The sequence below is a fragment of the Plecotus auritus genome, assembly GCF_963455305.1.
Source record: "Plecotus auritus genome assembly, chromosome: 12".
NCBI classification, from domain to species: Eukaryota; Metazoa; Chordata; class Mammalia; order Chiroptera; family Vespertilionidae; genus Plecotus; species Plecotus auritus.
This window is the reverse complement of record NC_137778.1, coordinates 10,397,228-10,421,786: the sequence shown is the minus strand read 5'-3', so window position 1 is coordinate 10,421,786 and position 24,559 is coordinate 10,397,228. Positions and strand designations below refer to the sequence as shown.

At 49.4% G+C, this 24,559-nt stretch overlaps 2 protein-coding genes across 7 annotated transcripts; one reads left to right on the top strand and one right to left on the bottom strand.

The window, feature by feature from the left end:
• The first annotated feature begins 1,182 nt into the window (after positions 1–1,182).
• On the top strand, positions 1,183–17,985 carry FCMR (Fc mu receptor). 2 transcript variants are annotated; one of them, XM_080647588.1, is made up of 8 exons: positions 1,183–1,361; positions 9,817–10,149; positions 10,815–10,937; positions 12,073–12,319; positions 13,726–13,856; positions 14,121–14,279; positions 14,576–14,655; positions 16,937–17,985. In XM_080647588.1, exons 1-8 carry the CDS (start codon positions 1,322–1,324, stop codon positions 17,111–17,113), a joined length of 1,290 nt encoding a protein of 429 aa, XP_080503714.1. In that variant the 5' UTR covers positions 1,183–1,321; the 3' UTR covers positions 17,114–17,985. The 2 variants fall into 2 exon arrangements, with proteins under 2 accessions (XP_080503714.1, XP_080503715.1); XM_080647589.1 differs by having other exon boundaries at positions 1,200–1,361; positions 14,576–14,634; positions 16,937–17,979.
• IL24 (interleukin 24) lies at positions 17,911–24,559 on the bottom strand. 5 transcript variants are annotated; one of them, XM_080647593.1, is made up of 6 exons: positions 24,394–24,559; positions 22,868–23,066; positions 21,670–21,732; positions 20,658–20,816; positions 20,140–20,211; positions 17,911–19,275 (listed from the first exon to the last, which is right to left on the bottom strand). In XM_080647593.1, the coding sequence occupies exons 2-6, from the start codon at positions 23,036–23,038 to the stop codon at positions 19,192–19,194; spliced, it is 549 nt and encodes a 182-aa protein (XP_080503719.1). In that variant the 5' UTR covers positions 23,039–23,066; positions 24,394–24,559; the 3' UTR covers positions 17,911–19,191. The 5 variants fall into 5 exon arrangements, with proteins under 5 accessions (XP_080503719.1, XP_080503720.1, XP_080503716.1 ...); XM_080647594.1 differs by having other exon boundaries at positions 18,796–19,275; positions 24,488–24,557; XM_080647590.1 differs by having other exon boundaries at positions 18,799–19,275; positions 20,140–20,214; positions 24,394–24,557.

Below are 24,559 nucleotides of genomic sequence, written 5' to 3'. Positions count from 1 at the left end.
GATAAGTGACAGCCCCGCACATCTCCCAGATTAAAGGCCTCAAAGAACTTCCATGAGCTTGGTTCCTGCTGGGTCTCATGAAAGCTTGTGAGGTAGGCAGGGCAGGGCCCATCCCTATTTTTAAAATATATATTTTATTGATATTTCACAGAGAGGAAGGGAGAGGGATAGAGAGCCAGAAACATCGATGAGAGAGAAACATCGATCAGCTGCCTCCTGCACACCTCCCACTGAGGATGTGCCCGCAACCAAGGTACATGCCCTTGACCGGAATCGAACCCGGGACCTTTCAGTCCGCAGGCCGACGCTCTATCCACTGAGCCAAACCGGTCTCGGCGCCCCATCCCTATTTTATCAATGACAAAACTGAGGCTCAAAGCTAGAAAGTGCCAAGGCAAGACCAGAACCCAAGACTTCTGACTGGAACCCATGATACCTCATGGCTGATCGCCTCAGTGTTTCTCTCTTCAGTTACTGGGCTGTGCCCTTGGACACTTGAGGTCCTGAAGGTGTAGCTGTACCAAGCTGCTGTGACTTTAGGCAGAGTTCTGTGTGACCTGTCACACCCTTTCCTGTCATCACCCCTGAGGTCATTGGACAGGAGCCTGGGGTCCTGCCAGAGCCAGCCTCTTAGGGAGATATAAGAGATATGAAGGGTGGCTGATATGAGGTTTAAGACCCCAGGAACAATGTTTTGTAGGAGGGAATGCCAGGGTTCATCTAGTCCCACCTTCATTTCTAGATAAAGAAATTGAGGTTCAAACTCCATAGTATTCCCATATAGTAGATGCTCAAATAATTGTCAGATAAGTTCAAGGGCTACAACCAGCACCTCTGGCTCAGGCACAAGCTTCTGTCCACACAGCCTCCCTCAGACTAAGAAAATTGGTGATGAGGCTCTTTTATCCTGAAGACAAGACAAAAGTAGAAGGACTCTGGCTAAGACACCAATGAATACACATAGAGCAGGGGAGGCCCCTCCAGGAGAAAGTGCCCAAGACAAAGAAATGTCATGCCTGGTAGTTTCCAATGGTCTTTGGGATTTGCCTAGAAGCCCTTTGAACCCTGGTGACCCAATCTCATTCAACACAACATGTTTTCTCAACTCCTGACTTCCGTTGTGGTTTGCTGATGTTTTCTTTTTTGGTCTAAGACTAGCAAGCAAATAAGAGAGCTGTCATTTCCTCATTTTCAAGTCTTCATCCTCACATGGGCCAGAAATCTCTTTCAAACCCCAGATTGTGACAGTTCCTGGGTGAGCAGTGGATCTTTGTCCCCCTCTCTTGAAGCCCTTGAATGGGACCTTGTTCTGGAAGGAGCCATGGACCTCTGGCTTTGGTTCATTTACTTCCTGCCCACAGGTAAGTGCTGTGGGAAAAGAGCTCACCTGTCTTAGGAGGTTTGAATTGGCCACAGATAGAGAAGTGGCTGGTGTCTCCAGCTCTGAGGTTTCTGGACAGATTTAGTTGCAGACCAATACCTAGGGCAGGACATGGACGGAGGCCAGATGAGGCATCGGAGGCCCTCCCCACTACCTGCTAGCACCCTCTCTCCATTCCACACACATCTCCTGTTGGGTTCACAATGGCTGAAAGTGTCATTTCGCCCAGATGAGGAGCCTATTAATGTGGAACCTTAAAGCAAGTGCCACCAAAGTTCTTTCTTCTTACCTCTACATTATCTTTCTTTGGATCTCTTTCACTCCTGATTTCCAACTTTCAACTCTAAATGAAGAGTCCCTAGTCCATTCGGTAGCCCTAGTCCATTTCCCGAACTCGGTGTCTCAGTTTACAGCTGTCTCATTGGTCACCATCCAAACCAGCTAATCTCTCTAAACTATCACTGATATGAGCTGCAAAATATTAGAATGGCTCTTCACAACCTCTTTCCATTTGTCCCCAGCCATACTGCGATTCAATCAATGGCCAATTCATGTACTTTCTAGATTTTCACTTACCAGGATAAGAAGCAATGGCTGCCTCTACTAGAGAGGTAACAGGGGGAATGGAAACGAAAAGAACGCATAGTCATCTCGTACCTATTTTTCCCTCTCCCTGCAATTTGACCTATCTATAGTTCCAGATTAATTTTCCTAAGAGCTTGACTCCAATCATAGGATTGCCCTCCCACTGCCTACTGAATTACATACTTCTCCCTTGTGCTTCTCTGTATTTCTGAGCTTATCACATTCCCCAGCACTTCCCTAACCTCCAGCTAAACAGGACTTCTTGAACATGTGCTAGACTTACTGCCACCAGCCCTTGATCATCCCATTTCTTCTGCCAGGAACATTCTTCTGCTCACCTCTACCTTCTATGAGTCCTTCAAAGCTAATTTCAACCATCGCCTCCTTCCTATACACTTTCCAGAACCTCCTCTTTGGAAGCCCAATAGCTGATCCCATTCTGCCTCATATTGTGGTTTGGGGTGTTGCCCACATTTTGTTGATTAAATGGTAATCTCCTTGAGGGCCAAAATGGATTTTTTTATTCATACTTGCTTTCTTTCTGATGGCTTAAGTATGGAAGAAAGTCAAATGTTTGTCAAATTGAAGATCAAAAACCCCTTAAAGCCCAAGGGAACAGAGTTTTAATGAAGCGTAAGACTGGGTGAGAGGTAGTAGGACATAAGTGAGCACAATGTGAGTAAAATTAAACTCAGACCTCAGGGGGAAGAGGGGTTGGGTGGGAGCAGAAGGTCTCTAGGACTGAAGGGTACCTAAATGGTACCACAGCCATCTGTTCTAAGCAATACCATCATTCTCTCTGGGCCAGAGGAGTCCAGGCTCTGGACCTGGTTCTTCTCCATTTGTGCCTACACCCAGAGGTGAGGAATTCACAGGCCCAATGGGATGTGCTCACACCAAGCCCACCCCTGAATTCTTTGTCCAAATGTCTGCAGGCCCACTTTCAATGACTGTGTGCACTTCCATCCCAGGGTCTTCTATCCTTTGACCTATTAAAGGGTGGCCGCCGAAACCGGTTTGGCTCAGTGGATAGAGCGTCAGCCTGCGAACTGAAGGGTCCCGGGTTCGATTCCGGTCAAGGGCAAGTACCTTGGTTGCGGGCACATCCCCAGTGGGAGGTGTGCAGGAGGCAGCTGATCGATGTTTCTCTCTCATCGATGTTTCTAGCTCTCTGCCCCTCTCCCTTCCTCTCTGTAAAATATCAATAAAATATATTTTAAAAATAAATAAATAAAGGGTGGCACAGGTGTCTGCTTGGGAAGGCGATAGATGGAGCTTATTATACCTGCCTGCTGGGGAATCCATCGTGTGTATACCAGTACCCTTGTGGTGTTGGCAGGAGCCAGGGATGAGAAAAGCAGGGAGATAAGCAAAAGGCTGGGGCAGGAACGTTGGGGCCTTTCTTTACCTTATAGCCATGTTTTAGAGTGAACATCCAAGAAGTGTGTAAATTTGTAAAGATAGGGGGATAGAACAAACTTTATTTAACAGTTTATTAGCTTTATTTATACCTGTAAAATATTTAGACATATAATATATGGGCCTTTATTTGCGCTCATGCCCCAGGTCCTGGTCCCCAGAGCCCAATGCATGAGGCCCAAGCTATAGGCCACACTGCCTGGAGCCTTAGGTGGCTTTGCCTAATAAAGTAAGGCAGTATCACAAGGTGTAGACTGTCAAACCATGTTTACCAATAAAATAATAATAATAATAATAATAATAATAATAATACATGCATACACTAGATGTTGTGACCCGGTACACACACACACACACACACACACACACACCCCTACAATTTGTTCTTGATTCTTTCATGTGGGGATGAGTTTTGGGCTTCAGCAGTTAGATGAATGTTGGTGCTCTTTACTGAGATGGGAAGAACTTGTAAAGAAATCAGTTTTGTTTTGGTCTTTATTGTTGTTTTGTTTTTCATTAAATTTATTGGGGGATGGTTAATAGGATCATAGAGGTTTCAAGTGTTCATTTCTATGATACACGATCTGTATATTGCACTGTGTGCCCACCACCCAAAGTTAAATCATCTTCCTTCAGCATGTATTTAGCCCCCTTTCCCCACTCACCACTCTCCCATCCCCTTCCCACGGGTATTCACCATATTTTTGTCTGTTTATATGGGTTGTAGTTTTATATTCCACATATGAGTGAAACCATATTGTTCTTAGCTTTTTCTGACTGATTTATTTCACTTAGCATTTTCAAGGTCCACCCTCGTTGCCATAGATGGCAGTATTTCATCTTTCCTTATGGCTGAGTAGTCTCCCATTGTGTATATGTACCACATTCTTTATCCAGTCCTCTACCAAAGGATACTTTGGTTGCCTCCATGTCTTGGCCATGATGAATAATGCTGCAATGAATATAGGGGTGCATGTATTTTTGTGAATAAAGGTTTTCAAATTTTGGGGGTAGATACCCAGAAGAGGGGTTGCTGGGTCACATGGTAGCTCTATTCTTAATTTCTTAAGGAATGGCCATTCTGTTTTCCATAGTGTCTGTACCAGTGTACATTCCCACCAGCAATGATGAGGGTCCCCTTTTCTCCACAACCTCCCCAACACTGTTTTTACTTGTCTTGTTGGTAATAGCCGTTCTAACAGGTGTGAGGTGGCATCTCATTGTAGTTTTGATTTGCATTTCCCTAATAGCTAGTCAAGTTGAACATCTATTCATATATCTGTTGACCTTTTGTATGTCTTCTTGAGAGAGTTGTCTGTTCAGATCCTCTGCCCATTTTTTAAATGAATTGTTTGTTTGGTGCTGAGTTGTATGAGTTCTTTATATATTTTGAAAATTAACCACTTGTCTGAGCTATTGTTTGCCAATATCTCCCATTTGGTTGGTTGCCTTTCTGATCTGTTGTTGGTTTCTTTTGCTATGCAGAAGCTTTTTAGTTTGATATAGTTCCATTCATTTCTTTTTGCCTTTACTTCCCTACATGCAAAAGAATGAAACTAAATTACAATTTATCACCATCTACAAAAATTAATTCAAAATGGACTAAAGACCTACATATAAGATCTGAAACAATAAACTACATAGAAAACACAGGTACTAAACTATGGACCTTGGTTGTAGAAAACATTTTATGAATTTGACCCAAAAGGCAAGGGTAGAAATGGGTTTTGGAAGAGAAATCAAGAGTCCTTTTTTTTTTTTTTTTTTTTTTTTTTTTGCTGCCATTGTTTGTTTGAAACACATATTAGATATTCAAATGGAATCCAAGTGTAAACATTGGAAAGGCAAGTCTGGAGCCCAGAGGTAAAGACAAGACTGTAGATACATGTTTGGGTGAACTCTCTATAGAGTTGGCATGAAAAGCCACAGGAGTAACTAAGCTAGTGTGGGGGGACAGTGATGGAGGACAGAGAAAGGAACAGGCCCAAGTACGAGGCCCTGGGGTGGCCCAACACTGGGAGGTGGCTAGAGAAGAAGTAAGGAGATTGAAAAAGAACAGCTATTGAGAATGTGGTGTCAGGGAAGACAAGAGAAGAACGTGTTTCAAGGGCTCAATTTCATCAAATGCTGCCAGGAGGGTGAGTAAAATGAAGACAAAGAAGCGGCCTTAAACATGGCAATAGGAAAACGCTGGGTAGCTTTGATTAGAGCACTTTCAGCGGAATGTTGGAGACAAAATTCTGACAGGTGTAGGTAGAAGAGGAACTGGGAGGCGTGGACGTGGATTCAGTGATTTTAATGGCTCGTTTGAGGAAGAGAACAGAGACAGGTGGCAGCTGAAGGGGATGCAAAAGTCACCCGACGGGTTTTCAATACGGCACTATGGAGCATGTGTGGAAGCCATGGCGATGCGGGAAGAGGAGAAAGCAATGAGGCAGGGAGAGGAAAGGATAATTGCAGGAGAGAAGTTCTGGGGAAGGTGAGCAGGATGGGCTCAGGGTACAGGTGAAGGCACTAGCTTCTGATAGGAAGGGAGACACTCCATTCACTGTGAAGGGATGAAGGGCAAGCTGCAGGTCTGGACACACATAGGTGCAGCCGTGGGCAAACTACGGCCCGCGGGCCGGATCTGGCTGTTTTATCCGGTTCTCTTGCTCTCCCCTCCGCTCCTTTACTTTGAATTTATATTAGTTCACACAAACACTCCATCCATGCTTTTGTTCCGGCCCTCTGGTCCAGTTTAAGAACCCATTGTGGCCCTCGAGTCAAAAAGTTTGCCCACCCCTGGGTTAGTGTATGCAGAAGTGAAAAGTTGATTTGGATGTTTCTCATCCTCTTAACAATGCCTGCTCTATTTGATAAACGTAAACGTCTCAGACCAGCTTCCTTCTTTCAGAGATTCTGCTATGACTTGAGTTATAAGCTCCTCATTATCACTCCCCGCCCCCTGAAAATCATCGCTTCGTGGAATCCAGAATCTATATCCTGAGCTGTCACCAGTCAAGGCCATGTGACCGTTTACCTTATTTTGCATTATGAAAATTATATTATTTTCATGTTCCAAACATCCATTTATATCTAATTATATAATTAGTAACTTTTGAAATTGCATATACCCTTTCCTCCCCTACAGCGCCACTATAAATCAAGTTGCCAAATTATAAATGCCACTTACTTAGTTTAGTAGCTAAAATGCCATTAAACAGCTTGGTTCCTTTATATAGCTTCTCTCACCCCTCCCTTTCTCCCAGGAATCATTTGGAAATGTAGTTATAGCCCAGAATTACAAAACTTTAAGGACGCCTGGGATGCTTGTTTACAATGCAGGTGCCTAGGCCCAACCTGGATCGAGGTTGTCTGCAAGTTCTCTCCACATGAATCTTAGCACACAGTGCATAAGTTCTAAACCGGGAAGTTACATCTATCTTTCTTCTGTTAGGGAAATCTGCTTTTCTAAGCCTTGGATGCCAGTTGGAAACTACTCTGAAGTCCAAGGAGAGCTGGGGTCTGGTCATTTTCATCTTGCCAACTTGTGCTTCCTTGGGACCAGAGCTCAGTGTACCCAGCAGCTTTTCTTGTGCTTACCCCATCCAGCGTTTGCACAATGAGGATGTCTTAGTCAGCTCAGTCTGCTGTAACAAAATACCATAGATTGCATGGTTTAAACAACAGATGTTTATTTCTCACAGTTCGGGAAACCAGATGTTCAAGATCAAGGTGTCAGCAGATGCCCTCTTCCTGGCTTGCAGATGGCCACCGTCTCCCTGTGCGCTTGTGTGACCTCTTCTTGTATGCAGGGAGAGAATAGGGACACTAATTCCATCATGAGGGTCCCACCTCATGACCTAATCTAATCTTAATCACCTCCGAAAGGCCCCACCTCCCAATAGCAGCACGTTGGGGGTTAGGATTTCAACACATGGATTTTTGAGGGACACAAACATGTGGCCCATAACAGAGGATCTGGGCAAGCCAGGGGTGAGTGGAGGGAGGCCAGTGGAGGTGCCTGCCTAGGTGCTGACCCCTCTCTGCTCTGTCGTGCACCTGACCATTTTATAGCATCTTGCTCTTGGGAAAGCAGCATCCGTGCCCATTCTCACTGAGTTGGTCCAAAAATGTTGATATGTTCACTCACAGGTGCTGAGATTTACATGCAGGTGTGGGCTGTCTGGACACACCAGGTGGTTCCCCAACCCCCTCAATTGGGTCTTTGTCCTTTGCACAGGTCACCCTTCCATTGCCATATTACAGTCACGAGACGACCACACATGCCTCAAGTCCCAGCGGATTTAAAGCAGTGTTAGGTCATTCGTGTAAGGGTTTCTGTGTCAGATCTTACATATGTGGCTGGCCCCTCATATGTAACATGCTTCTCTCTAGCATGTTACAATAGCTGCACTTCTAGATAGTAACATGCTCCTGTAAATGCTCCTTCCAGCCCCTCTCTAGCCTCCTCTCCCACACCCCATGTTCCCATGGCTATTTCTTCTTCCCTCTCCTTGAATGTCTTCCTCAGGTCTCTGCTCATCTAGAAGCCACGAGCCCCTACTTCTTTCCTGGACTCTCCTTGTTTTGCCAAACTCCCAGCAGCTATTCTTTTTATATAAGGCTAATCTTTATTTTATTTTTTATTTATTTCAGAGAGGAAGTGAGAGGGAAAGAGATATAGAAACATCAATGATGAGAGCGAATCATTGATCAGTTGCCTCCTGCATGTCCCCTACTAGGGATGGAGCCTGCAACCTGGGCATGTGCCCTTGACCAGAATTGAACCTGGGACCCTTTGGTCTGCAGGCAGATGCTCTATCCACTGAGCCAAACCTGGCTAGGGCCCTAGCAGTTATTAATGTGTGGTCTGTGGATGAATTTCAGGAAGTTTGTGAACTTCTTCCCCTCCCCCCCATTAACATGTGTTCTCTCTCATATCCCGGCCTATATGGGGGCTGTTCCTAATGCTGGAAGCATCTCTCCTCCTCCATTCAAGGCCCCAGCCCTACCCCAACACACATGTCACCCTAGGAACCATCTTGCCAGAAATATGCAGACACTTATTGGACCCCCTTAATTGGTCACTAGCCACACCTTCCTCTCCAACTGCATTAGACTTGCCTTCTTCGGCCAAAGCAGAGCTTTTGATGTCAGGGATTCACGAACCAAATCTTTTATCCCTCCCTGCTCCAGCCCCTCCCCAAGGCACACTATACACACCCATGCACATAAACCCACATACACCCTTGCTTTCCCGCTCTGTTCCCCACTGCAGTGAAGACCCTCATCACCCTCAGTTGCCCTCCATGCCCGGGCCTTCAGATCACAACTGAGATATCACTTCTTTTGGAAAGCCTTCCTCAAACTACACCATCCCGCTGCAACAGCCTGGACCAGGTGCCCCTGCTTGATGCTTCCAAGGAACCCTGTGTGTCTGTCTCTTCGGGGGATCTATGACACTGTGCTGTAGTGGCTGTCCATTTGTGTGGGTTTGTGTGTGTGTGTGTGTGTGTGTGTGTGTGTGTGTGTGTGTGTGTGTTTTAAGAATATAGAGTTGCAGTCAAAAGATCATAGTTCTTTTTTTTTTATTTTATTGATTTCAGAGAGGAAGGGAGAGAGAGATAGAAACATCAATGGTGAGAAAGAATCGTCACTCGGCCATCTCCTGCACGTCCCCTACTGGGGATCAAGCCTACAATTCAATATGTGCCCTGACGGGAATCAAACCGTGACCTCCTGGCTCATGGGTCAACACTCAACCACTGAGCCACACCAGCCAGGCAGTGGCTATCCATTTGTACCACCCACTAAATGAGTCCTTCTGTGAGGGGAGGAATACCAACTTTCTTATTGTCCCTTGAAAGGCATTCAATACATGCTTATTGAGTGAGTTAACAAATAGAACTGGGTGGGAATGGTTGTTTTGGCTGAATGGATCTGAGCAAAGCAAAACTAGACAGAAAAACCTGTTGCAGCAAAATGGTTCCATGCCTCCCAATGCCACACTAAAGTCACCTGGGGGTTACATGCTGTTTGCGGTTACCATGGAATATTTTCTCTCCTTGGAGTGGAGTATTTTTTTACTATGTTCTTAGGGGATTGGTGTCCTCCTGGACATGGGTTTGGTGATGAGCTGAAGGTTATGTTCAGGCTTAGGCTAGGGAGAAGCGTGGCTGAGACAAGTTTGGGCACAGAGATGAACATAGGGTTGGACTGAGGATGTAAAGAGGGGTGGGCCTGGGAAAAGGTTGGGGATGAGGCTAGGGCTAGAGATGAGGATAGCACTGAAGCTGAGGGCTGGCTGAGGCTTGGGCTGATAAAGGGGATGGGCTGTTTTGGGGATGAGCACGAGGCTAGACTGGGGCCTGGGCTGGAAAGAGGGCTGGAGTTGGGAGTATGGCTGGTGATGAGGCTTCCTGTCCATTAACTCCCTCTTCCTGCAGTATCTGGAGCCCTGATGCTCCCAGAAGTCAAGCTGGAGGGGATGCTGGGCGGATCTATTACCATCGAGTGCCCACTTCCTGAAGTGTATGTGAGGGTGTATCTGTGCCGCGAGATAGCCAAAACTCAAGCGTGTTTCACCGTGGTATCCAGCAGTGGATTTGTCAGGAAGGAATACAAGAACCGAGTCACCCTGAAGCTGTGTCCAGACCAGAACCTGTTCCTAGTGGAGGTGACAGAGCTGACCAAGAGTGACAGCGGAGTCTATGCCTGTGGGGTAGGCCTGCACACAGAACGGGGCAAGACCCAGAAAGTCACCCTGGATGTCCACAGTGGTAGGTGCCCGACCTGATGGAGGCTTAGCCCACCCGGCAAACCTTTCCATTCTGGAAGGTTAGGACAGCCATCAGACTATGGCAGTCCCCAGACTCTTGTGCTAGTGCCGTATTAGTCAGTCCAATAATAACTGGGATTTGTATAGGTGGACCCCGTAGTCAATTAAATTCATGGTCCACAGAATTGTCTATCCCAACAATATTGGCACTCTCCTTGTGTTGTATTGTATCCATCCTACCCGGGGCATGAGGGGAGGAGTGGGGGCTGAGATTGAGGAGAGGCTCTGAGACTGGAGGAAACTGGGAGCAAAAAGACATAATGGTCCCATGAGAAATATCAGGGGTGAATATAAAGGAAAGACAGTCATTTCTCAAGCCACATTTGTAGGCCAAACATGTTGCTTTAGGATCTGATCCTTTCCATATTTCTGCTGAGTCCCTCACACATCAGCATCACTAATTCAACAGCCTAGAAACCCAGCGGCCTCTGGGTTGATTGGGTTGGGATAAAGGGTTTCTTTTTCTGCTCCTCTTGGCAGACCCTGCCCTCATCCCCTCGCTGCCACCCACCCTGGCCGAGTCAGCTTCAGCTCATACCACTGCCCCTTCCCCAGGCTTCCTTCTTCTCCCAGAGCCCACCAGTGCATTCCTCATGCCTCCTGCAGACTATGAGCCATTCTGGGAAGAGGAGCCGCTGCCACCCTGGTTTCGGAGAGTTCCACCCATGGAGATGCCCCCCTGGTTCCAGAAACCTGTACTTGCCAGTTCCTTCGAAGTCCTTTCCAAAGGTCAGTTCCCCAAAGCTGGGGTGGGAGAGGTGGTGGTGATAGGGCGTTGTGAAAAGGGAAGGAGGTTGTGTTCATTCATAGAGTGATTGGCAGAGCAGAGCAAAGTCTCAGATGTGTGTTTCCCTCCTCAGGAGAGGGTACCCCCCTGAGGTCTGTTTCTGTGTCCTTCAAGCCCAGCCAACAGCCTGGACACTCGGCTCTAGTTGCAGAACTTACATCACCACTAGGTGGCACCGTAAGCAGTGGAGTTTGTGCTCCATTCACAAAATCCACCTCTTTTATGAATGACTGCGGAAACCAAAACTGGGCAGAAGGTTCCCAGCTGGAGCTCATTATGACTCCTGCTGCCCACAGGGCTGTCTTCCACTTGCTGGCACACAGTGATTTTAACAACTCTATTCTGCAATGAAAAAAAAAATAATGATTATACTAATGATACCTTTACATTCTATATCATTTTCCTGTTTTAAATGCATTTTGACATGCAGCATTACCATCACATCTACCCTGTGGGGTAGATACATTAGTGTCACTAGAGGAGCCTGCTGGGCGCCAAGAGGGATAGTGCCGCTGAGCTCATCATGTGCCCCTGGTTGTGACTGACAGGTGTGGGAGGGGGGAGGACAAGCACATGACAGAAAACAAGGTTTTCTCCATGCTCAGAGGAGGGCAGGCTGTTCTGCCTGGGAAGTCGGGGAAGGCTGCCTGGAGAAAATGGTGTTTGAAGCAAATCTGGGTAGAATTTCCTGGGTGTGGACAGCATGCTAAAAAGGCATTCCAGGCCCCGAGGAGTGCAAGAACAAAGGTAGCCTAGGTCAGTGGTCGGCAAACCGCGGCTCTCGAGCCACATGCGGCTCTTTGGCCCCTTGAGTGTGGCTCTTCCACAAAATACCACAGCCTGGGTGAGTCTATTTTGAAGAAGTGGCGTTAGAAGAAGTTTAAGTTTAAAAAATTTGGCTCTCAAAAGAAATTTCAATCGTTGTACTGTTGATATTTGGCTCTGTTGACTAATGACTTTGCCGACCACTGGCCTAGGTGAAAGGGGAGAGTGTGTTCAGAAAAGAGATGGTGGCCCACCCCTGCTGGAGACTAGAGTGTAAGATGAAAGATCACTTTTTCCTGCTGTCTCCTGCAGTAACCTCACCAGCTCCAAGGACGGAGGCCCCTCCAGCACACCACTCCTCCCCCACCACCCCAATCACCCACCGCCCTCGAGTTTCCAGGTCATCGTCAGTGGTGGCTTCCAGGTCATCGTCAGTGGTGGCGGCCAAGCCCACAACCCGCCTGCCACCCACCACAAGCTCAAAGACCTCAGCACCGGAGGGGCTGCTCAGGCCACAGACAGCCAGCTACAACCATCACACCAGGCTTCACAGGCAGAGGTGAGAGGCCTCCACCATCCAGGATGGGCTAGAACCCAGGCAAAATAGTCTAGAATTCGAAGACCCACTGAAATGTCTACCAACCAAGACCCCTCTTGGCTTTGTCTCTAGAAGGCCACTGTGAAATAGACTACCTGTGAGCATAGCACATTAACTCTTTAGTGCCCTGAACATGAATATACTTGCCAATGTCCCAGCAGGCGATCCTGTAGAAGCCAGACCCCACATTTGCAGTCCCTCAGCATTCATTCACATCTGTTTCGATGGGGAGAAACTAAACAAGAATGAAATTAACGACTAAACTATTAAGTGTTACAACTACTTTCACGTGTTTCCTTTTACTTTTTCAATCTAGCTATTAGGACATTTTAAATTACACACGACTCACGCTATCTTCTATTGGACAGCACTGCTCTCAAGGCTAGATGCTCCAGGAAAGTGCTGCAATAGACCACTAGGAGGCAGCATTACAGCAGCCGCCACAGAAAAGCTACAATAATTGGAATTATTTTTACCTAAGCAAAGATCAACATGTTAGTGAGGAAAGGGACCTTAATTTAGGTCTTATAGATGAGGGAACTGAGACCATGAGAGTGAATTATTTTCAATTGGAACCGGGATTCCTGATTATTAGTTCAGGAAATGACAACAGCCTACTAGGGAAGAATTCAAGGCAAGTCAATCAACATTTTCTCACTATGTGTCAAGCATGGTGCTATGTCCTAAAGATGTAGAAAAATGAAGCCATGTAATATATAGGTCCTATCTCGCTAATGAAAGTCTGACCGTGACAAAGGTTGTAAATGCTATAAACAGCAGAACTGGGAAGAGGGAGAAGGGAATCGATTCTGGTTTCCCATGCTCCGGGAAGAGCACTTACCCACTGGCTCTTTGTGGAAAGTGAAATTTCCACATGCAGAGGAAATAGAGGGAAGGCCTCCTAGGCAGAGGGAGCACCGTGAGAAAAACATCCTCTTTCCCACAATGAAAAGAAGCTAACTCTTTGAACATTTGCAATAACCTTGAGGAAACTGAGGTACAGAAAGGGAATCTGACATTTGCTGACTGCCGCGTAGACCCGGTGCATGAAGTTCTTTTTATCCACTATGTGGTTCACCCTTAAACAGCTCTGTGAAATCGGTTTTACTAGACCCGTGTACAGGGAAATGAGGCTCAGAGAAGTTAGGAGACTGGTTCGAGATCACACAGCCAGTAAAAAACGGAATCTAAATGTGAACCCAGGTTTCCTGACTCCAGAAACAAGGCTCTTTGTTGGGAGGAGAAAAAAATTCGGTTAACAAAGGGACAACCTGAGCCATCTCCAAAAAGTGGCCACTCAACAGTGCTTCCTTAGGCCTCCTCCCTTACCGCCCTCTTCCCCCTCTGCCTCTCCGGCCCCCCCTCAGAGCCTCCCACCACGGCCCAGCGTCCCCAATGGAAGACCAGGGGTTTCACCTCCTGATCCCCATCTTCCTGAGCCTCATCCTGCTGACACTTCTGGGGCTGCTGGTGACCAGAATCATTCAAAGGAAGAAAGGTGAGCGGTTGGGCTCGGTTAGAGAGAACTGAGCGGCCCAAAGAGCCCAGAGCCCTACTCCCCCCTCCCCCCCCCCCCTTGCTGGATCCCGGGGAAACCCCGGAGCTTTAGATGAGCGGCCTGGGGTACGGGGAACCAGGGATGGGGGTGATTCACCTGGAAGTGGGGACGAAGCAACCGGGGCGCTTTGGTCTTCCGTGGAGGGTAGGCTGGCGCCGCGCCCCCTAAGCCGTTCTCCCCTCTCCGTGGCTTTCTGCCGAGAAGCCCTCTCCAGGCGGGCGAGCCGACTGGCCCTGAGGATGAGCGCCCTGGGGGCCTCCCAGCGGCCCCAGTCGCAGCGGCCCCGCGTGTCCCAGCGGCCACGCTCCCAAAACAATGTCTACAGCGCCTGTCCCCGGCGCGACCGGGGGGCGCACGCTGCGGGTAAGCAGGGGCGGTGGGTGAGCTGGCTGGCGGGGGGCCAGGGGGACCACAGGGTAAGGGAGGGTGCGGGGGAGCAGGGAGGATATGGTGATCAGGGGGTTGAGACGGGGAGCAGGGGGTGGTAGGGGCAGTGGGGAATGGGGGCGGATGAGTGCAGGATACCGGGGCCCAGCGTTCGGTGGGGTGAGCTGGAGCGGCCAAAGCAGCGGGGGCACCGAGGGCGCGCTGGAGGAAAGCCAGGGGCGCAGGGCCGGATCCTCCTCCCCAACCCTGATCCCGGCCTCCCGTTGCCCCAGGTGACCTGGAGGCACCAATCCCGGGCCCCGGAGCGTCGGCGCCGCCCGCCCCGCCGCAGGTGAGCTCTGCCCCCGCCCAGGTAAGAACAACCGCGGTGGCCCGACGGGGCGGTCCCAGAGCTGGGCGCGGACGAGCGCAATTACCCCAGCCTCCTGTGCTAGTAGCTTCAGGGCTGGGCTTTCCCAGCAGCTCCCGCACGGAGTCCAGGAACTAGTCTCAGTTTCTTCCTTCAGGGGTGTCCGTGCAGGGCCTGCCCGACGATGTGGTAGACTTAGTTACCTGGCTTTTAGCCAAGCATTTTCGTGGGTGCTAAGTAGAGGCTGATGGGTGGTAATTCGCACACGAAGGGCTCTCGCGGGAGAGATTCGATTTCTAGGAGGCCTGAAGGGGGTGGAAGCTACACACTTTCACCTTAATATGAGGGAGACCTTCCTCGTGGGCTTTCTAGATGAGAGGAGTTCGTTTACCCATCACTGGAGGCAGGGAAGCCCAGAGAATGACCTGGCAGATGGCAAGATGTAGAGAGGACTCAACACCTGGGGTGAGGAGGGTTCCTCTTGAAATCTAGGAATGGACATAGGAACTCGTGTTTCTGTCCGTGGCCATTGGCAGATGGGCAAACCATCTACTCATCTTTGTTTTCCCAAAGTCAGGGGGAAAAAGACTTTATTCGCTAAAGTAGCCCACAGGAGCTAAAACACTGTTTGCTTAGGGACCAGGAAAAACTAAGCGTGGCCAAAGTCTTTTTTTAAATTAGGGTGTAGACTAAGCTAAAGCAACGGGCCTTAAACCAGAGGGCTCACAAGATGGAAGCCTGTTTCCTCCCAAGTAAGGGCAGGAGGCTTTCCAGGGACTAAAAGACCTGCTGTCTTGTTGCTCCCCCATCCCTGGTGTCTTGCCTGGGCCATGGTCAGTGCTCAATAGCCACATTCCAGCCCATAGAGGGAGGAAAAGAACACTGCTTCTTTAAGATGCATCGCTTCCTCCCGCATCCATTGGCTGAGAAATGTAGTCGCTGGCTGTGCAATCTTGTGCTAAAAAGGGGAGAGTGATGCCAGCAGCCAGTGACAGCTCTGCCACAGTCACCTCCAGCTGCTTGAGTTTGTGGTCACTCGCCCCTGCTGGAGAGAGTTCACGGTAGCTTAGGCAGGTTCTGCAGTGCCCAGACTCTACCCACTCTACCCTAATTCACACCCTTTTGTCTAGAACTGCCCTGTGGTCATACAACCCTCAGCTTGCTCAACTTTTATCCTTCCTCCTTGCTTGAAACTCTCAGTCCTACCATTAGGGACAAAAATCTTGATGGAACAAGTTCCTAACAATGTGCATATGATTAATGAGTGAATATTTTAGCCTTCACAGGGAATATTTTAATTTTTAAAGCCAAATAAATTGATCTCAAATGGCAAATGATAACAGGTCAAAAAGCCACAGGTCCTTTCAATGAGCACTTACTGGGTGCCTACTGTGTTCAGGGGGCTGGACTTCTAGTTCTCAGCACTTGTGTTTGAACATGTAACCCATACCCTAGCTGGTTTGGCTCAGAGGATAGAGTGTTGGCCTGTGGCCTGAAGGGTCCCAGGTTTGATTCTGGACAAGGGCACATGCTTGGGTTGCGGGCTGGATCCCCAGTGTGGGGTGTGCAGGAGGCAGCCAATCAATGATTCTCTCTTATCATTGATGTTCCTCTCTCTCTCTCTCTCTTCCTCTCTGAAATCAATAAAAATATATTTAAAATAAATACATAAGTAAACATGTGACCCATCACCACCACAGCCTTCTTGGGTCATGGTTCGGCCTTGTCCCCCGAGAACTGACCCATCCTGACGGCAGGTGATTTTGAAATTTCTGTCTGGGGAAAGGAGCACCCCTGTGCCCACAGGCCCTGCTGCTTTCTCCCCTTCACCACCCAGCACCTTCCTGGAATGCACTGTCACGCCACGTCACTGCCTCACCAAGCCCTTCCAGAGGCGCAGGGGGTGACTCACCTGCCTCTGAATAACTCCCTTGAAGATGTATATTTATTCCACAAGTCACAGCATCTAATCCCAGAGGGGAAACTCCTCTGGCAGCCAAGTCTCCTTCAGACTGGTGCTTAGCCACGTGACTTTAGTCTGAGCCCCATTTAAGGCAGTTCCTGCCCACATTAGATCTAAGTGTTTTCCAGTTATCTCGGGTCAGATGCCGCCCTGAAAATCCCCAGGGCGGAGACGCTTGGTGGAGCTCAGCCACCTCTGTGTCGCTGCCTTCTGGAAGTCAGCAACCATACGCATGCCCGCCACTGCCCGCTGTGGGGATCCAGCTGGAGAAATATAAAATCACTCTACCCAGACCCAGTGATGCTTCCTTGGTTTTCCCAGGTGTCAGAAGCTCCCTGGCCCCACGTGCCATCTCTGAAGACCAGCTGTGAATATATGAGCGTTTACCACCAGCCTGCTGCCATGATGGAGGATGCTGATTCAGATGAATACGTCAATATCTCCTGCCTGACTCACCCCTCCAGCTGTCCCCCGGGGCCCAGGCCTCTGCGCCAATGAGTCTTGTTTGTCTGCTGGTTTCCAACACCTGCTCCGTCTGTTTTTAGAGCCCTCGTGATGTCCCACATCTCACCTTCCATCCTGTCTCTGCCTCATTGCCCTGAGCATAGCTCAGTTCCCACGGCTCTTCTTGCACACCTTTGCAAACCCCTGTGGCCTTCAGGTGGCCTCTGGCCATGCAGGGCATTTGTCCCGATGCCACCTGCTTCCTGTTCAAGCCCTGGAACAGGCTGTGGGGTTTGCAGACTATCTTTGATCACAGGGATTTTGCTGCCTTGGCTCTAGACCATGTGGCATCGGGCCGGAGCCCAGGCATAGCTGTTGCTTCTGGAACCCTTCCCAGGCCTGGGCCTCATACCAATAGAAGATCGCTGGACTGCACCGCGAGGCCATGCCTCAGCCCTGTTGGCTAGGAAGGGGCCTGGTGTGAAACGCCCCTGGGAACACCTTGCCCTGGTTTTAATGAAGGGTGGCACTTACTAGTGAGCTTTGCTCATCTTGTGCCCTATGACAGGGTAATTTATTTTGATGTGATGGATTCTAAATTTTCAGAACCATATATACTTCCCTATGTTCCTACATCTTCTTTAAGTCTCCCTTCCTTGATGTTCCTAAGGACCCTAACCCTAGCATTTCCCCTCTTTTAAAAAAAATAGTTTTTGTCACTTCTAGAGGACTTTAAGGGAGAGGTCGACAACAATACAGTCATAGTAGGAGACTTGAACGCCGCTGACGTCACTGGATAGATCTTCCAGACAAAAAATTAACAAGGAAACAGAGACTCTAAAGGACACACTGGATCAAATGGATTTAATTGACATTTATAGAACATTTCACCCCAAAGCTGCAGAATATACAGTCTTCTAAAAATCATTTGTGTCACTTCCTTATCCTTCTTCCATTCTTATCTTAACATGGCTCTGTCTTAGCCATCCAAACCGTTACCTCTCTCTGCTTTCAGAAATGCACCTTCTCTCTTGGCCAGTTCCAAGTAGTCCCAGCAAGGTGGGGAAGGAAAGTGGCCTGGGGTCCCTGGAGGGCCAGGGGCTCTGCAATAGCACTTCTGTCATGGAGGAAGGCATCCCATCTCCTCCACATACTCTTACCCTTAAGTCTTCTGCGCAAGGGCATAGGCAGACATTGTATCTTTAGACTGATGTCAGCTACAGAGACAAGCCAGAGCCTGAGACTAGAGAATGCCCAGTCTTGCTGTTGGGAAAAAGGTCGTTCCCAGACACACAACTCAGCCTCACTGGGCCCTTGTCCAGAAGTAGAAAGGAAAGGCTGCCAGACTTGAGTTCCCTGCCTTTTATTAGCAGGGAATGCCATCACAGATCGGAGAGTCCACCCAGGTACCACAACACCATCAGCAATGTCAGCTTGCCCCCTGGCACCCTCTCCAGTGGCAGATAAGAGAAGCATGAGTAGGATAAGAAAGGAGGGCACCCAAGGGTAACAGATGGTGCGAGTGGGGTGGGGAGGGTGGACACTAAATGAAATGTTTCATGAGCTTGCTTTGTGTTGGACACTTAACACATTAGATCTTTTCTCATTTACATTTCAAACTGGTGCCCCTCACCCCCACCCCACGACTCTGTTCCTGGAGATGACAGGACAATGGGATAGTCATGCCCAAACGTTCAACTGTATATCCCAGCATCCCTCATTATTCCCCAACAATTCAAAACAGGCAAAAATATCCAGTTTATTAGGCCTTTACTGAGCACCGTCTCTGCCCCACATGGTTCCAAGGATCATAGAGGATAAAAGAGAAGCATGGGGCATTGTCTCTGGTGTCGTCACAGATCTTAGTCTCACAAATAAATATAACATCAGTTAAAACACTGACAGGAATTAAATAGAGTTGTAATAAATATAGGAGCCTGCTTTGTAGCTTTTTCACAGCATCCGAGGGAGACTTCCATGGCCGGGGCCACTTAAAGAATGAAGTCTTTGGGGATAAGCCTGGACCAAGAATGGGACCCACGGGTAGGAGTGGGATGTGCCCAGAGAACATCACAGGAAGGGATACTCTTGAAATGACATGAGGAACGAGGAGTGCGTTCCAGTCTGGGAAATTAGAGCTGGTAGAATTTCTGCATCCAGGTCAGGAGGATGTCTACTTCTCCAAAGGCTTTGGTCTGAGCTGCTTCTATGTCCAACTGAAGGGAAAGAGGAGTTGAAGATCTGCCATGTTAGCCACAGCATAGTTTCCTTCCGACCCACCCCTCCCAGACCTGGCTGACTCCACATCAGGGCGGCGTCCCCTTTGGGATGGCCTCTGAGGAACTCACCCACCCGTCACTTGCCCCCCCTCTATGTGTGTTGCCTGCTTTGGGGTTGAAGACAATGGGTAGCAGTGAATCAGGAGCCAGGGAAAAGCATCTGGAGCCCCTGCCAACAAGAACCCTAGAATCCCAGTGTGGGTGGAGCTGGTCCACCTCCTGAGTCCACAGTGTAGCCGATACTGAGGCCTGGGTGGCCCCTTTCCTTTGTGTGTTATTGCTCTTCATTCATTTTTGGGCTGATGTATCTGTTCCTTTAAAAGGTGATCAAAATCATACATGTTGGGGGTGGGGCGCTGGGGATGACATTCGGCATTTCTTTGTTGTATTAATTTGGGAGAAAGTAATATATTTTCCCATGTTGTTTTTCCTCACAAATTAAGCCAGTTGAGCATTATGGAAAACACCACATATGGAGATGTGTAGGGGGTTACAAGGCAGTCTCCCTTCTTTCTCCCTCACTTCGACTCCAATTGCCCAGGAAAAGTGCTCAGTAGTGAAATCACCCCGCAGGGAAACAGAATAGCATTTTCATTTGAAAACTGGCAGGAAAATATAGTGTGTCATTGGTGGTGTTTATGCAAAGTAAATGCTAATTCATGTAAATATGGCTGTGCTCCTGCTAAGTCAGGTGGCTTTGGGGCAAGCCTGGAGGACGCAATTGCATTGCATTTGCTTTAGGTCTCTGGGGCATCTGACTGCCACAGCTCAAGCAAGCCCTGAGCTCCCAGCCGTGATTACCTGCTTAAACGCTCTCTGGAACAGCAGAAACCGCCTGCGTGCACTCTCGCGGATGGGAAACATCTCATTTTCCTGCTGGAGAACAGGAAAAAAGTTGTGCTGGGTGTTGGGTGGGGGCAGAGGCAAGCCCCCTCCCACTCCTTCCTGGTGATGCCAGAGGGTCCCGAGGCCTCGGAGGACAGCGCTGAGTCTACCTTCTCAAGGAGCCAAGGCTGAATCCCACCACGTGGCAGAGCCGCCTCTAATTCCCACAGCGGCCTTGCCAGGTGGGGGTGACCATCCCATTTTTATATGCACGAAAACTGAAGGCCAGAGAGGTTGAGCACCTTGCAGAGGGCCAACCAGCTGGTTAGAAGCAGCGCTAGATTTGAACCCAGAACTGCTGGTGCCCAAGGCCTGTGCTCTTTTCTCACAACTCCCTGTCGTGGAATAAAAGCCAGGACCAGCTTAAGGGGACCGGAGTCTCCTCCAAACACACCGTTTCCCATGGTGCCTGGTCCCAGCTTTGTTCTACTCACGTGGGGCTGCAGTTTTGACAGGATGACAATGAAATTGTTGGCCAGAGTAGAGAATGACTTCAGGATCCGGAGTTCAGCTGCCTTCTTGTGGTAGTTTTTGAACACGGTGTTCAGGTAGAAGTTCAGCAGGGCACGGAGGAGGTAGCAGCTCTCAGCGTCCTGAGAAGGAGGGTCTGGGTCATGGAGGAGCCGAGGCCTCGGCCCACCTCGGCCCTGGATGAATAACCCACATGTCGCCAATGCAAGATAGGCACAAAAGAAGCAGGGGTCTTCCAGGAGATGCTGCTAAACACTAGATCTGAAGGAGCCTTCACCAGCATGGACAGTGGCGCCTTTGGTTTCTGGCAGGAACCACAGGCCCAGAGAGAAGACTTGCCCAGGGTCACACAGCTGGTCAGTGGCACACACAGGTCTAGTTTCTGAGCACCCGCCCCCCTCCCCATCTGCTCAATATTCTCTCTTTTCCACCCCTATGACCTCCTAAATAGCCATGTGGGGTGATAGACCCTGAAAAGCACCCAAAACTTGGTGGTTGTGAACTGGCTGGGAAATCGACTGGAAGGAGAAGAAATGAGGAGGGAAAACAGCATCCTTGAACACAGGGCTTGCACTCCAGCCCCCTTGAGAGCCACAGAGCAAAGCTCAGCGCCTTAGGGATCGGGGCAGTATCTGTGTGCTCCCTGGCTGACTAGATGGGTGACGAGAAGACAGAAATGGGTGAGAGAAAAAGGATGGAAATGGGAAGACACCCAAGCAAATGCAAAAGAGAAAGATTGATGGCAACTCTCTGACCAAGTGGAGACGATGTTGACAAGCCTTCATCTCCACCCTCGCCCCATGCCATCACACACAAGCCCCCCATGCATTAACTTCCTTGGCTCACTGCCCAGCCCTATCCTGTGTAGGCCCAGCCAGGGGCAGAAGGGAAGTCTTCTGCCAGCCTCCCCAGACAACCCCTCACCCCCACCCACAGAAGACCAGCCATGCTCCTTCCCCGAGGAGGTGTGATTACCGAGACATTCTGCAGAACCTCCCTCCGCAGCAGCTGGACACTCATGATGTTATCCTGAGCTTGCTTTGGGAACAGGAAGAAAAGATGTCTCAGTTGGGAGGCAGTATAGAAACCAACCATGCAAATGCATGCTGCCTCCCCAGGCCTCTAAATCTCTCCAGCCTGTGGGGTCTCAGAGGCCAGTGGGGTGCCCAGGAAGGGCTGGCTGAGCTGGCCCCTGGGGTGGAGATACAGGTTTCAGCCACAGGCAATCACTAAACTTGGCCCCCAAGGGCAGATGCAATCCCAGGAGTTCTTGGAGCCTTGATCAGGGACCGGTTTGATTCCTTTGAGACAAGAGGAAATAACCCTATTTGGTTTAAGAACCCCTAAGGGCAAGATTTTACCTCCCTTTTCCAAGAGTGTGGGGAAATCCTGCTTTTCTCACCCATGGGGCTTTCCCTGCAGCCCAGACATTCATTCATTTCAGTTCTTGGATTTAGATTCAAAGAATCATTGAGAGGAAGGAGCTATTGAGCTCCTTTGTCCCACATCCTCATTGTGCAAAAAAAGGAAACTGATGGGGGTGGGGGTACTTTATGGGCTGGGTTCAAGGTCACTATCACACATAAGTGTCCTGTCTCCAGTGCAGCACTCTCCCCTCCCAGACTGCCCCACTGAGCTCCCACTTTCTGCCTTGCCTCTGGATCGTCCTTTAAGGAGTTGAGTGCATTTGTGAGGGCACATATTAGAGTACTTGCAGGCCCAGAAGAAATCCAGTCTCATTTCACCAGCAGCCCCCTCACTCAGCATTAACCATTCTTTCTACCTTTAGCCAAAGTGTAAGCAGGTGGTAACAGACTAGCAGGATCCTGGCTAAACAGTAGGTGAAAACTCCGGTAGGCAGGACTCAAAGGACTTCCCCTGACTTCCCGTTGCTGGAGCCTCCTGTCCACCTGGGTTGCAGATGAAGCCTGGATGAATAGGCTCTGTTCTTTATTCCTCATAGGCTGTGTTTATTTTCCGATGAACTGACCATGTCTTTCTGAGCCTCAGTTTCCTCATGTGCAAGAGGAAATGTGGGCTTGGGATGTCTCTAACTTCACAATGTTATTCCAGGGAAATGATTAGCAAGGTACAAAGGGCTACATAATCATAAACTATTATCCTCCCTGCACAGTAACCCCAGCAGCTGGGTCCAGAAGGACACTTCACTCACCACAATGTCCTTCATGGCCCGGGAGGCCTCCCACAGTTCCTGGAAAACTACCCCCTCCACGCGGCAGGGCCCAAATTGGAATTGTTGGCCTTGGACCCCGGGACCCTGGCTCCAGATAAGCAGGATGAGACTCAGGCAGGGGAGGGCAGTCTTCTGCATTGGAGAGCCCATCTGCAGCAGAGGAAGGACCAGGAGGATGCTGCCAGGAGAAAGGGAGACAGGCCGCTGAGGCCGGCCCTCTGGCCCAGGACCGGTACACCCAGAGATAACGCTCCTCGGCTCTGCCTCGCCAGCCTGACACACAGATAGGAAACCTGAGACTACGGTGGGTTGTTAGAGTTAGAATATTGCAAACATGGATGCCCTGAGGTGAGGTGAGGGTCTTTCTGCCCCTCATCTCACACCCGCTGGTCTCACTATCTCACTATATGCCCACCCCCTCATGCCCATCCACATCACACATACTGGGCACCTCCTTTCTTACTCCATACACTGCTCTCTAGCCAACAACCTGCTAGTCAGAATCTGACCAAGAAGAGTGAAGAAATGGGCAGGGGGCGGGGGAGGGGGCGGTGTTTACAATGTGCCAAAGAACATGTATAGGGGCCCCGACTCAAGGGTAGAGCTTAACCAGGTGTTTGCTTGTCTGAGTTCTGCCCTTCAGGCACCAGGCACACCTGGGCAGGTCTTTTCCTCACTCCAGGCCATCCCTGACGCCCCATCACGAGGGGTCTGAGGGATGAATCCTGGAACACTCTCACTCTGCCACCTCAACTGACGACTCACTTTTGACCCTAAGAATTAGCTTTTTAGGTAACTGAACAAGAAGGAGGAACCGCATTGCTGGATGAATCACCTTGAAAATTTTCACTAGAGTGCCAATTGGGAATGACTATGAAGAGGCCCCAAGCTAGAGAAAGGCGAACCATTATCTATTTGTCATAATTGTGCTCAGAGCATTCCTTCTCCCTCCCTTCTTTGCCCGTTGCTCTTCTTCTTCCTTTCTTCCCTCCCTTTCTTCTTCCCTCCTTTCCTTCCTTCCTTTCTTCCTTCCTCCCTTCCTTCCTTCCACAACCATTGAAGAACTTCTCATATTCCAGGCAGTGGTCTCCCACCTGAAGAAACAGTCTTCCACCCCAAGGCTGGCAGGAAGATGGGGGAAGGCCTGTCTCTGGAATGACTGCCAGCATATGGGCAGGGAAGTGAGACCCAAGACCAGCGCCCAGTATCCTCCGTCATGCAAGTCTGAGCTTCAGCGTTGCCCTTGGGTCTTTCCATTCTGTTCTCTCAAACTCCACAGGCTTCAAAGCCTCTGGAAAATTCATCTCTGGGCCTCCTGCTCTTCCTCCCATCCGGCCTAAATTCTTCTTGGTGTTAAATCAGAAGAGGCAGCACCACATCCACAGTTAGATCTTATCCTTCCATAGTCACCGAAAGAGTTGGCACTGCCATCCCAACCCCCATTCCCAGGGAGGCAGCAGTCTGATGCTCAAAGCCAAGCACTCAGGAATTCCCGGGTCACTCACCTCGAGGCTGGAGTCGATGCTTGAGGTTTGCTGTTTGGAGGTGTCTGGCTCCTGCTACCGAGGGGGGAAGTTGGGAGGCACCCTCACCACTCACCAGTCAGGATGTCACTGTGGGTGGAAGGTTCCTGTCCAGGCTGTGGAAGTCATTTCAAAAGTAAAGGTGTGC

What these genes read in the sequence shown, in the direction of transcription:
- FCMR (XM_080647588.1), top strand. Translation starts at nt 1,322, where the DNA reads ATGGACCTCTGGCTTTGGTTCATTTACTTCCTGCCCACAG. An exon ending in CATTTACTTCCTGCCCACAG is followed by an intron (nt 1,362 to 9,816) that starts GTAAGTGCTGTG and finishes CTCTTCCTGCAG; the next exon opens with TATCTGGAGCCCTGATGCTC. An exon ending in ACCAGGCTTCACAGGCAGAG is followed by an intron (nt 12,320 to 13,725) that starts GTGAGAGGCCTC and finishes GCCCCCCCTCAG; the next exon opens with AGCCTCCCACCACGGCCCAG.
- IL24 (XM_080647590.1), bottom strand. Translation starts at nt 23,038, where the DNA reads ATGGGCTCTCCAATGCAGAAGACTGCCCTCCCCTGCCTGAGTCTCATC. An exon ending in AGGTTCTGCAGAATGTCTCG is followed by an intron (nt 20,817 to 21,669) that starts GTAATCACACCT and finishes CCTCCTTCTCAG; the next exon opens with GACGCTGAGAGCTGCTACCT. An exon ending in TGTCAAAACTGCAGCCCCAC is followed by an intron (nt 20,215 to 20,657) that starts GTGAGTAGAACA and finishes CCTGTTCTCCAG; the next exon opens with CAGGAAAATGAGATGTTTCC.